This window comes from Dryobates pubescens, chromosome 4, assembly GCF_014839835.1.
Source record: "Dryobates pubescens isolate bDryPub1 chromosome 4, bDryPub1.pri, whole genome shotgun sequence".
Taxonomy (NCBI): Eukaryota; Metazoa; Chordata; class Aves; order Piciformes; family Picidae; genus Dryobates; species Dryobates pubescens.
Genome location: NC_071615.1, coordinates 3,362,449 through 3,376,652, shown reverse-complemented (window position 1 = coordinate 3,376,652; position 14,204 = coordinate 3,362,449). Strand labels below are relative to the sequence as shown.

The 14,204-nt window shown below is 46.7% G+C and overlaps 1 protein-coding gene across 1 annotated transcript in view; it reads left to right on the top strand.

Moving 5' to 3' along the window:
- Positions 1–6,696: 6,696 nt before the first annotated feature.
- Positions 6,697–14,204, top strand: part of FOXK1 (forkhead box K1) — a 51,828-nt gene continuing 44,320 nt past the window's right edge. The window contains exon 1 of the mRNA XM_054180331.1: positions 6,697–7,088. Coding sequence (XP_054036306.1) covers positions 6,697–7,088 — 392 coding nt within the window. The remainder of the gene's footprint in view (positions 7,089–14,204) is intronic.

Sequence of the window (14,204 nt, the reverse complement as noted above, 5' to 3'; positions counted from 1 at the left end):
TAACAGGGGGCTCCAGCCTGCTGGGTCATGACATAGAGGTGATGTAGCAAGGAGGCTGTTTACACATATAACCTGCTGGTTATGGATTTGATTTCAGATTGCCCTGACCTTCCCTGTGTGGTTTATGCCTGTGAAAATACAGGAAGGAAGTCAGGATCAGGCATGAGTGCTGTGGTTTTGGCAGCACGTTACCCTGCTGGTGTATCACGATAGATACATGATCAGAGATGTGAATCATGATATAAAGCTTGAGACAGTAAACACACAGGTCCTGTGGTTTTGGTTTAAATGCTTTGTAACAATACAGGGCAAACTCTGTAGCTTTACTGGCTTCTCAGGGAAGATATAAAGCAAAAATCTTTAAGCTCAGCTGCTTCCAACCCTCCAGCCAACGAATGGAGCTTGTTCTCAGCAGCAACAGGCAGTATATGCTACAGTATATGCTCATAAAAGTCCAAAACCATATTCCTTTTGGGCTGGAATGCTTCATGTTTGATGTCAGATTTTATACTTAGAGGCTCAATTGTTTTTAGCTGTTGAAAAGTGTATGGGTTGTTTTTCTTCTGTTCACATCGATGGCAAGTGAGAAAATGAGATCATTCAAAAATGACTAAAGGAAACAATTCAAACCTGGCTCGCTCGTGCTGTGTATTTCACCCAGGCTTAAGTTGCAAGCCAAAATGAAAGTAAGTTAGCTGAGCAGGTTTAAAGCTCAAAGCACACAGAGGCCAGTGTAAATTTTATGAATTATTTTAACTGCAGCCCATGAAATGGTATTGCTTTTGTAAAATTATCTTGACAACAAATGGTCTTGTTCAAGGCTTTCCAAAATGGGCTCTCATACATCAGCCAGCCTCTGGCTTGGCTTCTAGGAAAGCGACAGCGTTTCTGCACAGGGAATGAGCAGATCATATAATATCTTAGGGGATGACAGAGTCTGGGCATCAGATGTTCCTAAAGTCTTTATTGTATTTCAGAGAACTCGCTGTGAAAATATATTCTTGATAAGTGTGATTTGGGGGAGGGGGAGAGGGGGGTGAAAAAAAAATCCCTGTGAAACCTAAATAAACTGTGATAGAATCATTCCCAGCATACTGGAGTTTACAGTAAACAAAATCACAGCTGATTTAAAAATGAAAAAAAAATTCATTGCTACAGAAAGAACAATCTTCTCGGGCTGTGCTGCTCTTGAGAGGGAGCTAACAGATGCAGCATCTCATTTAGCCCCCATCTACCCGGCACTGGGGCTGCTGCTCAGCACCCAGCACGAAGTAGGCAGCGCCTTGCAGGAGGCAGCCCTCACCGAGCAGGGTTTAAGTGCTCAGTCTCACCATCTGCATGCCTTTGTCTGCTCCCTTCAGCATAGCAGCTATTTGGGGGGGGGGGGGGGGGGGGAAATGAAAAAAAAAATGGAAGGTTTGTATTCTTTGTAAGCTTTTAGGGCCATGACTGCTCCCACCACATTTCTGACTCAGTGGTGTTGCTTTCTTCAGCCTTCATTTTGATTAAAAGCTGTGCGGGAGAAGAAAGAATTCCTCTATCAGTGTATCACCTCCTTCACATGCCAATCCCTTCTTATCAGGCCATCTGGATTCAAACCTGGCTCAGAGCCACTGTGAACAATTTATAAAGCTGTTCTGATTGAGGAGAGATATTTATGGGTGTCCCAGACAAGATTAGGGCTCCCCAGACCCTCAGCAGCAGCTCACATCCTCAATACCACTGCGAGCATTACAGGTGCCCTCCTGGGTCACAGCCCCATGAGGTGGATGTTGCCTCTGCAGATGTATACAAATCGCCCCAGATCAGGACCTAGGTTTGTCACTGGAGAGATGTAAGCATTGGGGTTAAAAGCACAGATTGTGCAACAGAGTTGGGAAAACAGGTAGAAATCCCATGGGAGACCATGGGAGTGTGTGTGAGACAGATACTATCGTGCACCTGAATATGTTTCAAAACAGCAAATTTTATTTAACTTCTTGCAGCTGCTTGCTTAGGAAGCAAATCCTATCAGCCATGTGTAAGTGCAAACCCTTTTTTGTTTCTGTGTCACAGCACTGTGATTTCCCTGAGACACGAAGCAGAATTAAAACCCACCCAGCTGGAGAGAGAAATGAGGCTGCTCTCGAGCACAGGTGCGTTGGAGAAAGTAGCTCCACAGATACAGGGCAAATTGTTCATCACTTATGTTGCTTCAAATCAGTTTGGACAAAAACCACAACAGCGTTTCAAGCCTACTTGATGGCTGAGGAAAGGGACAGGGAGAGGCACTGCGGGGAGCTGGGGCAGGAATTTGAGGGAACACTGCCATCTTCTCTTTTATTTTAGCTAATTATTTATCTGATGTAGGTCCTGACGTCTCTGCTTGCTTGCCAGTGATGAACGCTTTACACCGGTGGAAGCCCTATCGCCCTCAACCCCATCAGGCTGGCACCACTCTCCGAGAGTGAGCTTGCACAGAAACAGCAGTCTCTTTTCCTTAAAGTAATTGCTTTCCTTCACTCTTCTCCTCCTCCTTCTCCAGGTCAGGGCTGTGCACATTATGCTGGTTTTCATTGTGATCACCAAGGTGTTGTCTAGCTGCTGGGTAAATACATCAAGCAGCTCACATCCAGCACGCAGCTCACACCGTTCCTTTCTGCTGAAGCTGCCTTTCAATTATGCTTTGGTCTAAGGGGTAGAAAAGATTTCCTGTGGTGTGGAAGCCAAGCAGCTTCTTTGCTAAATTGAGGCTTGATAAATATGTATTCAGTCTCACACATCAGAATAGTGAGCAACAGCTGTATGAAAGGCTAAAGAAACACAGCGCTTCGCTTACAGAAACTAAGTGGCTTTAAGCAGACACCATCCAGCAGATAAATGCAGAAATGTACCCTTTTATCACTGTTTTTGCAAGATTTGTGTTTGCCCAGTGCAGTGGTATCTGGGTGACTATAACAACCCATTGCATTCATTTGCCCAGAACTGATAGCACAAAATAGATTCCTGCTGTCTGTCACTGTACTGAGACCGTCACCAACGACACACTGCCAAACAAATATTTGACAAAGGACAGTCAGGTTTTGCACTGCTCTCTGAGCAGTGCCAACTCTACCCCAGTTACTTTCTGCTCTTCCTGTCCCCTTTCCAGCTGCTTTGTTTGAATGTTTATATTTCTCCTCCCAGTTCAGGTTGCCCAGATGCAGCAGAGTGGGGCAGCATCGTGAAGTGACTCAAGGTGTCTCTACAAGGTGCCAGGAGAGAGAATTTCTGCCTGTGCTCAGGCAGCCATCCTCTTACAGGGTATTGGTGTCACCAGGCTAAGCATGGCCCTGGCTAGAGCAAGCTGACAGCTGGCCAGTTCAGACGGCCAGGAATGGCCAAGGTGATGCTCCCACATCTGAGCATTGCACCAGTGCCTGGGTACATCACGGGGATGGTACATGGAACTTGGTGTGTCCCCCATCCTGCCCACAGCTCCCACCAGGGCTGCTCCCCACCTCAGCTCCCTGCAGCTCATAGTACCTGGCTGGCAGCTTTCAGCCATCTGAATATTTTGGCAGGTAGTGTAGAGTCAGGAAGTTTGGCCACACCTGGAGCTGTATCCATCTAAAACCCTGCCGAAGAAAATGAACCACTTTAAAGTCAATCCAGCCATACAGGATGAGGTTAATTTAATTCAAACAATTTTGAGTGCATTTACATCAGGCATTTACACTGGGGCAGCTGGCTTGACTTTAAGCAGGATTAGCTGACTGGAGGAGCGCAAAGCGTTTCCTTGTCTGAAGGGCCCTTGGTTTGATGCTGTTGCAGGGTGGATTAGAGGCGAGCGGAGCGTTGGAGGCTGCTGAGCAGAGCTCTCTGTTCCTCACAGCGCAAGGAGCTTAGGATGCCGCAGGCGGACGGGCTGGTGAGACACGATGCTAAGCACAACCCATCAAGCGGCTTGGAGGAATCCCGTTTCTGTACACCGCTTGATCACATTTTGCATGAAGCTGGGATTTATCTTGGCAGTGGTGCTGGCTTAAGCAGCAAATTCCACCCAGAAGAAATTTCCAGACAGAAAGCAAAAGACTTGTTAGAGGAAGAATCTCATTGATTGGTACAGCAAAAGTGTCTTGGTGGCTGCAGAGTGACTGTGACACGTGTGGACGTGCCCGTTGGCATCTCCAGCTCTGCGGCCCTCAAGCAGTGAGGCTGTGTCCACCTTGTGTGACCAGGAAGCCTCTGAACAGCGTGAGGATCTTTGCAGACAACCTCACGTGCCAGCCCTGGGGCTATTCCCTGACCGGAGCTGCAGAAATCCATAGCCTGTATCCAATGTGGGAGAGGTAATGGGACCCAGCCCTGGCAGCGACACGCCTCTTGGCTCCACATCAGACAGGTCCACAGGGCTGCCTGCAACTGCTGTATTTAGAACCACCGCCCTGCTCCTGCCCATGCGGGGTTGGCTCCTGTCCGCAGCCTGTTTTCCCATGCAGCTGGGGAAACATTTACTGACAACATCTGGTACCAGCCTCGCCCTCTTTCTGATCATTTTGGGGTCCCTCTGGTCAAAGGACACTGGTTTAGGTTTTAGGAAAGCCTTAAGACATGAAGTAAAATCTCTCTGGAGTGACATTCTCTTTTTTGGCTGTTGTTTTTGACAGGTCACACACTGCTCTGATATGAGGTCTCACCTCGCCTGCTCCCACACACCTGCCTACCACTTGGGTCCCTTTTTAAGCACACTAACGCCACTCTTGTGTCAGTGTGAACAGGCAAAAGGCTTTTGCTAGCTCTTCTGTCAGGCAGCATGCAACTCTGGCTCTCACCTACCAGATGGCCATATTTTACTTTCTGGCCATGAGCATTTGCTGATGCTGAGTGATTTGAGGAAGCAGAGGAGCTCCCCATCAGGGCCGAGGTTATGCTGCTGCTGTGTGCTGTGACCCTACTTACTTGTTCCACACTATCTGAGAGCACTATTTCAGCTGTAAGTTAATTCCAGGCCTCCAGGATGGCCACTCTTGTGACCATGTCTCTCCTCCCCATATCGCTGCTGGGGATGCCTTTTCTTCTCTTGCCCTGGGGACTACAATCTTCTGCTGTGCCTGGTTTGGCTGAGTCTCACCAGAGAGCAGACACTGCTGTGTAGGAAGTGGCAATGGTGTTTCATTAATCAGTACTTTTCTCTATTCCTCTCAGTTGGTATTGACCTGTAGTGGCAAAGAGCACACTTACTGTAGATGATGTCTCGGCTGAGATGTCTAACTCAGGTCTCGACTGCTCAGCAGTCATTAAACATCTCAGGGAAGACGTTCCAGGAACAGGGATGTTAACCTCATGGTCCTGGCGTGATTCCAGCTCATTTAATTAAGTCTTCATAGCTGAAATTTGCTTTGCACTTTTGACCAGTTATGGGATTTTTTTTCTCCTCTAAGATGTGGAGCAGCCTTGCTACGAGCTGCCGCATTCCCCACACGAGCTGAAGCAAGAAGCAATTACTGCTGCTCCCTCTTACAAAGATCCTCAAATCCATTGTATTTTCTGGTTACTTAACAGTTTAGGATTCTGCAAAGTATCAATGGCTCACCTACACAGAAAAGTTTTTCTGTTTAATCTGGATAATCTAAGCAGTAGTACATGATCCAAAGACACAGACTCAGAGACTCATTTTGGTTGGGAAAGACGTTTAAGACTGAGCCCAAGCATTATTGAACTCTGCTGAGTCTGGTGCTTAAACTATGCACCACATCTCTGTGTTTGTTAAACTTGCTGTTGTTGCGAAGAACATGATCTTCATTGTTTGTGTAAGTAACTTTTACTTTAAAAAAAAAAAAGTTACAAAAAGTAATTTGAAGTGAGAAATAATGTAATACAAGCCAAACACACACATTCCTTTCTAAGAGAAAGCTATATGAGTACAAAACCACTACATGAGTGTATACATATATGTATAAGGATACATGATGACCCCTCCCTCCCCTCTTCATCAAGCCTTTGCAAAGTCCAGGGATATGAAAGCCATGCTGCGACTAAATCCTTGCCTAACAACGTAGTGTGGTTTTGGTGTGACGATATGAAAAGGCAATAAAATGCCTTCTCACTGGGCTTGGGCTGATTTGAAACCGTGATGATGGCTCTGTACTAAAAGGTGGGTGATGCTCTGTGGCTTGGCCATGGGGTGGATGTGCCCCACAGCCAGCCATGAGCAGAAAGTTTTGTGGTGGAAGTGCCCCACAGAGAGTCCCGTGCAGGAATGGGTTTGGAACAGAAGCGCCCCATGCAGATCCCCGAGCAGGGACGGGTTTATGTTGGATGTGCCCCATAGAGAACCTCGAACAGGGACGGGTTTGGAGCGGGGACACCTCTCCGGCTCAGGGTGGCGACATTTCCTGAGGCCATCAACTGGAGGACCCAGCACAAACGGTCGCCCTGTCGGGCTAAGGGGCGAGGCGGTGGGAGCGCCCTCAGAGGGTGTCGCTCCTTCACCACCTGCTCGAGGAACGGGACGACGGCCCGGGCTCGGCGCCCTCCGCCTGGGCCTGCAGGCGGCGCAGCGGCCCCGTCGAGCCACTGCTAGCCCCCGCCCCGCGCCGTAAACCGCTGCGGAGCGGCCGGGTCCGGTGGTGCTGCCGGGGAAGGCGGCGGCGGGCTCGGCTCCCGCTCCGCCCCGCTTCCCCCGCCGGCTCCGCCCCGGAGGCCGGCACGCTGGCTCGCTCCCTGCCTGGGAACATGGCCGAAGTAGGGGAGGACAGCAGCGGGGCGCGGGCTCTGCTGGCGCTGCGCTCGGCGCCCTGCAGCCCCGCCGCGGCGCCCCCTCCCGGGCCGCCGCCCCCGGCCGGGCCGCCCGCCGCCGCTGCCTCCACCGCCGGCCCGGTGCTGGCGCGGCTGCAGGGCCGCGAGTTCGAGTTCCTCATGCGGCAGCCGGCCGTCACCATAGGCCGCAACTCCTCGCAGGGCTCGGTGGACGTCAACATGGGGCACTCCAGCTTCATCTCCCGGCGGCACCTGCAGCTCAGCTTCCAGGAGCCGCACTTCTACCTGCGCTGCCTCGGCAAGAACGGCGTCTTCGTGGACGGCGCCTTCCAGCGCCGCGGCGGCCCGGCCCTACAGCTACCGCCGCAGTGAGTGGCCGCCAAGGCGGGCCGGGGGCGCGGGGGTGGCGGCACCGCAGGAGGTGGCGGAGGCTCGCGGGGCTGGGCCGGCTCCGAAGGAGAGGGGAGAGCCCGCGGCCCGTGGGGAGGGACCCGGGGGAAAGCCTGAAGGGGCGGAGTGAGACCCCTCCGTCCCAGGGAGGGAGCGTGGGTCTGGATGGTGAGGGGCTGAGGAGGAGTAAAGAGACGACGAGAGATCGGTCGGCCCCATCGAGTAGGCAGTGAGGTGCTTCTGCACTGCGTAGGGGACGTGGGTCTGCCAGGAGGAGGGCCTGGGGTGATGGTGAGGGCCCACCGATGATGGAGGAGACAGTGAGGAACTGTCTGAAGATGGTGGCCTTGAGGCCCTCCCCACTGGACAGAGAGCCTAAGGGGATGATGAAGGACAGCCTCTGAGGAAGGTGGCCTTGAGGCTCTTCTCAAGTCACAGCCTGAGAGGATAGTGTAGTTTGAAGTTGGTCACTGTGTCAGAGTGACCCTCACCTGGTGGAGAGCAATGTCCACCTGCCTCAGCATCAACAAGGGATGTCCTCCCCTTCCTGCCATCCGCGACTGAGAAAGGGGTTGATGTTCATCAGGGCTAGGTCTGTGGCTGCTGCTCCTGAGGAGACCATGGCTGGGTCAAAAGTGTGAGCCTGACACCTCAGGATGCTGCTCCAGCAGGCAGTCCTCTATGGTCATCATCTTCCATACTGGCCTGCCAAGAGACTCATGTTCAACTGGTGGCCCTGAAGAAGTTTCAAAAGGATAAACAAGAGAAGGAGGACTCTTGTCAGTGGGGTAAAACTTGCTTTACCCAGGGCTTGTCTTCCCTGGAAAAGATCTAGTGTAAAAAGTTGGAAAGCCACTTTGGTAGAGTGCTTATTTTAGGATTGGCAAGACAGGTGTTGTTCCTGATGTCTCTCTGGGGCAAGAGAAAAAAGAAGGCGGTGGGCCAGGCCAGGGGTGATCTTGCTTTCCACTACCTCCAGAAAGCAGGTGTTAAGGTGCCTTCGCTTCTTTGAGCAAAGGGAGAAGCCTGCCAAAGAGTTTGCTGTGCTATCAAGGAGGTGACTGTGCTGTGTTTCAGATAAACTCTCCTCAGAAAGAGGAATGAGGTTGACTTTAATCTCTTTCTTCCTCTGAAAGCATTGTTTATGGTTGCTGACTGCTCTCTAACGTCTGCAGAGCTTCACCCCGGGGGCGGCAGCATGGTAGCAGTGGGTGATGTAATTCCAGCATGCATCTCTTCAGGTCATACCTAACTGTGTCTAATGCCATCTCTGAGGGAAGATGTGCTGTAAAGGCAGGAGACTGAGATTTTTATGATGTTCCACTGGGCTTTCAGTTGTTTGTATAAAACATCTGTTTTCATCTGGCAGTTTTTGGCTTTGGTACTGTTTACCTCTTGCACCCCGGTCCTGGAGTTATCCCTTTTCCACCAGCCTGTTGCTCAGGGGAGGGTTTTTTAATTACTCATTTCCTCTGCAGGCTGCTTCATTTTGTACTTAGTAATTTAGTTATAACTCCCTAGCTGCTCACTCTCTTAGGCATTTTGGTTTGCAACGTGTTTCACTTTCTAAAAGAGATGTCCTTTAGTGTCTGTTTAATTAATATTGCTTTGTAAAACAAGACCACCCAAAGCCCAAGGCATTTCTATTGTCACTCCCTCGGGCTCTAGGTTTATCTTTGTGAGCTCTCTCCTCCCTGTCATTCAGTTTCTTCAGTTGGTTAATCATAAGCATTGTGCTTGAAAACTCTCTCAAGCAGCAACTTGGTTACATATTTCACTCCCCTTCCATTTGCTCGTGACTTCTGGAGTTGGATTGGCAATTTTCCTTCAGTGCTTTAAAGGGAGGAGTTTGGTGTACAGTTATGAACTCTGCACAATAAGGCATCCTCTTTGCTTGGCCACTGTTCGAGCTACATAAATAAACGTGATGCTCCTCCCTTTCTGACTTCCAGACGAGGAAAATGTTTTGCATCAATCTAAAGGAATTTGCCCCCTTGCTTCTAACAGGTAAACAACTCCTTCCCTTCTGCTGGTCGGTCAAGGATTTGTAACCCACACCAGGGGGGGAAAAATCCTGCTGAAGCTTGGTATACAGAGTTTTGACTGAGGTTTTAAACTGTCCTGTCTGCTGTTATCTCCACTCCTGAAAAATCAGTCAATTCCCTCCCAGTCATCCCCCTACACACACAAACACGTACACAAATCCTCCCTCCACCCTCAGTAAACAAAACAAAGTGCTGGTTGGTGCTGTTTCTTTTCCTTAGAGAAGCCTATTTGCAACTGCAATTGCCACACGTAGAACAAAATGAAGATGGGTTGTGGTACACAGACTTCACCGACACCAACCACAGTTTTTTTCTGAATATTATTTTATGGTAATGCTTATTAGGCTGTTTGACACAGCCACAGCTTTTCCATGTCCCAGCAGAGCAGAGTCTCTTAAATTTCAGGAATTGCTGGCCATTGAGTGATTTAGATGAGAGGCCCTTGTGATATGGGGAGCTCTTGCTGATAGTCTTCTAAGAGTTTGAGCAGCTCTCCCCCTTTTTTTCCCCTGTCTCTAAGAGCAGAAATAAGCAAAGTCTGGTTTCTGTTGCACCAATGTAGTCCCTGCTGCTGTTACAAGCAAAGGAGATGCTTGTGCCTCATGAGATCATGAATGGAAACAGAAAGTTACAGGGGAGAAAAAAAGTGTCCTTTGCTTATAATTCATACTGTTTGTTAAAAGAATAGATCCTGGGCTTATTGATTTCTTCTCACTTCTGTTTTCTTGTATGAAAGTTTCCTGCTATAAGCCCTCTTCTACATTTAGATGTAGTTATTCTTGACATTTATATAGGATTTTGTCAGGAGGGGTGGAGAAAGGAGGAAAGAGGAAGAGTTTTTGAGACCTTCCTTGAACACTCTATATACCTCCTTACACAAAATCAGTGGCCTTTGAAAAATTTCCTATCACTTCCTCTATCAATAATCTGCTGTAACCATAATTTCAGTGCTGGGCAGGATTATTGTATTTCACACCTGTGTTGTTAGGGAAGATGGTATTTCACAGGTGTGATGACATAACCCTGAAGTGTAATTAAACAGTAATGACCAACAAGAAGGGCATTTCCTGGAAGTTAGTGGCAGAAGCAAAATAGGTGGAAGAGTGGAAGGTCTGCAATACAGCTCAAGACCCTTTAATTTGCCTAATTAATGTGAGAGCCATGCTGCAGCAGGCATTGCAAGTATAAATCAAGATGAAATGGTGGAAACACATAAAAAATAAGTGCTTTAAATGAAATTGATAGAAACCTTTTTGGCTGTGCTACTGGGAGATGGAAATCTGTGGATAAATATCTGGATAGTTTTCTATTAAAACAAAGCAATACACCCAACAGAAACTCAAGGCTGTCAGTGGGATAGGCACAAGATTTTAAAAACTATTCATAGTGGTAGTGGGGGGAAGCATAAGATACAGCAGGAACTATTAGCTGGAGCACTTTTCCTCCTGAAGACATTATTTTTTTCACATTTCCAGTGTAAAGTGATGCTTGCAGGGTCAGGTTAATGCTGAATTACTAAGGTTTTCTTTGTTATCATCAAGACTGACTCCATTTAAAAAAACTAATTGACAATAACAAGATAGGGACTTCCAGTAACTAAAATATGCCTCTGCTTTACACAGACATACACTCCCCTCAAATCAAAGGACCTGAAGCAGCTGAAAGTTAAGCCTGCTCACCCGTTTTAAGCAGCTATGGATCAGGTTTTCAAATAGTCCTAAGTACAAAAGTTCTATTGACTAAAAACTGCAAATGTTGATTGAGCGTAGCCTGATAATAGCACTTGAGCCTTCTGAACTGGAACTCAATAGGTTGGAAAATGGTGCTTCTCAGTGAATGTTTCTTGGGATATTTTCTTGTTGCTTCTCTGCCCATTTGGTATTTTTGCACTAGTGCTATTAATGGAGCCTGAAGCTGGTGGGTTTCTGTGTAGATACTTCTAGCATGGGATTTCTAAGTGCAAAAATAAGTGTTTAAACCTGCAGTTCTTTTAACATTTAGGAGATGGAAGGGGGAAAAAAATGGAGGAGTTCCTTAGTTTAAGCATAAAATATAAGGGAAGTAAATATATGGATATATGAAATGAATAATTTTTTTCCCTCTGGAATCATAGAATTGTTTCAGTTGGAAGAGACCTCTAAGATCGAGTCCAACTGTTTTAACTCTGTGTTTTAATGTATGCATATGAGCCCCATTATAAATTGAAAACTTCCTATGCCTGTGAAGTTTCATTAAGAGCTTGCTGCTTTACCTCTAATGGGATTTTCCTGGGTGCTTAATGAATTTGACAAAAATAAGTAATCCAGTACTCTGAACACGTATCAAGGGGCTGACCTCCCTCCCCCCATCATCTTGTGTGCATTGATCTTCCTGCTTTGCGAGTACATGCATTCACTTCAGTGTTTGGGTAGTTGGGGTGTCTCCACACTTGGGGTTTAGTAACCAAGCAGAAAAAAACCTGAGAGCTAGATCCAGCAGCCTTTTCATTTCCCTTTCAAAGGGAGATTGCGCAGTCTGTGAGGCAGTAATTTGAGGTACAAATTAAAGTTCAAAAAATGGACATCATCAAAGCAAACGGCGTTATGGACATCGTATTGCGGTGTTTTGATGACCTCAGGAACCACTTGGTCCCCATTCTTGTGGTTAGAATGATGTGAGCGTGGTGTGTGTGTGTGTGTGTGAGTGCGGGCACCCTTACATCTCGGGAGGGAACTGCATGCACATACTAAGGAAATACTTTGACCACATAACCACGACTACAGAACGAGTTGTTTCTGAAATGCTGCCTGTGTCTGTTAACTCTCCTAAAACCCCTCCTGTAGTTCTTAAATGTTGCATAATCTGCCTTTGCAACCATTCTCCTCTTCATTGTTTGAAATGCATCATTCTCTTTGCTACAACCTGTGGATGAATGTTTTGCCCTCGCTAGAAACTCCTTTGAAAGCTTCGCCGTCTTAGTGCTTCCTCGTCTTTTTTTTTTCATGCTCTTATTTGATTTCAGAGACTGTCTGTGAGAACAGGTTTTTTTTGGGGGTGCATGGCAAGATGGTGATAAAGGATTACTTGATTTTAATTGCAGAACTTATGTCAAGTAATAATTTTTGGCAAAGCAGCTCAATTTGTCATGGGTTATATTAAACGTTTAAGGAAAGTTTCCCTCATTATGTGAAACTGCTGCTCGATTTGTTGATTTAAAAATAGCTGTGCTGTAAGTCACATTGTGAATATAAACTGAACTATGCAAAACTCACTGTGTGTTCTCTTATGTGATCTTTTAAACCAAGCTTAGTTCAGTGTAGCTGATGTGCTGATTATGAAAAGATTAGTCTAACCAGAACATGCCCCACTTGTGCATTCCTGTGCAGAGTCTCAGCTATAAAGGCTTAAATATAGGTTCAGGTTGTGCTGGTGTAACTTCTTTGTGTTAACACACTCTCAATCGTGGCATGTATGCTTAGCTGACTGTGGGATTCTTTCAGTTGGTACTGTTGTGTGAGATGAATGGGTGTGAGTCTTTCCTTTTATGAAAACAGGAATAAAAATGATGAAATATGTAGTAATTCGTATCTCAGTTATTTTGGTGCCAGCTGTGTGAGCATCTTCACTGCAAAGTGTCTGTTTTGACTTTTGGTAACAAATCAATCATTTCCCCCCTCCCCTTTCCAGAAAACAGGTCACTCCTTTGCACTAACTGAAAGCATAAATGACAACCAGATTAATGTGATTGTTTTCTTTGTAAGCAAGCTCTTAGTAGCTATGCTTTGATAGCCATTTGGCGTCAGAGCTGTTATGTGGGATGCCAAATTCTCTTGCTCGGTGTTGCAGTTTCCTGGAGGAGTAGATGTGGCAACAGGATGTTGGTAAAGAACAGGAAACTACTTGAATTTGCTACTTATGCCATGCAAATAAAGTCTTACTACCGGCCCATGTGTAGTAACTCAGTGTTGACTTCTCTTATTGACAGAAGCAGTTGCAGAATGTGGAGCTTCATATGCATGCTTTGTCGGGGGGGGCTGCACTGATACTGGAGTAACAGAGGGTACACAGGCTGCTTAGGTGGTTGTTAAACCACTCTTTAAGATTTGACAGTTGACTCCAGCTGGCTTTCTTATTCAGAGTGGATTTCTGCTAGCACTCAGTTCTGTGTCAGTTCTCCTGATGAGCAGGGAGCATCTGGGTGTTCTGCCGCCAGAGCCAAAAAGCACCACAACCAGAAATGCTGATTAGACCCAGCTTCACCTCACTGCCAGTTAAATGTGGATGAGCCAGCTTTCCTTTCCCAATCCAAGTGGAAATGTGGTTTTAAAAAAGAAAATTCATGTACTTCGAGCTGGCAATGCTAATGAAAAAGGAGAGGAATAATCTTACTTGCTTTTATTACAGATTCTTTCCTCTCTTCTTTCTACTATAGCAGTTCAGAAGCACAGAAGCCTCCTTCACATGGAGCCATACCTAACACCAGCTTTGGTTTATATATCTTTGGTTGCTTCTAGGAGTTTCTAGAGGTTATAGACTCATGGCTAGAATATCCACTTCAGGATTCCTACTTGAAAGAAAGAAAAGTAGGAAAGCTAACTATGCTGTAGGGCATAGTCCATAGTGTGATGGGTGGTTCAAGTCTCCCTTGTCTTAAAATTGCATATGTTTAGGACAGGCAGTAAATGCCTAAGAAGCCCATTGAGCTTGTGCAGTGCTTTCTGACTGCTGAAATTGGTAGCTTTTAAATGTTGGTTTGTGCATTTAAAGTGGCTGGTGAGCAGTAATATAACCGACTGGCACAAGAAACAGGGAGAGTCAGAGTTCTAGCTGTCATTTTGCAGTAGTTTGTTTTGGACAAGTCTGTAAGATGAAAAAGTGGAAGCTTTTTTTTGGTGTGTGTCTTCTGAATGTAGGCTATGAAAAAGCCTTCTTAATGTACTTCCAGACTTGGTTAATCAACTGATTGTGAGTACAAATTATTGTGTGCTCTTAATATGTTCACTTTAGTCAACAATTCAGTATTAACCACTGAACAGTTTTGTCAGGTATTTGTAAGTCTGCCTGTTTCAG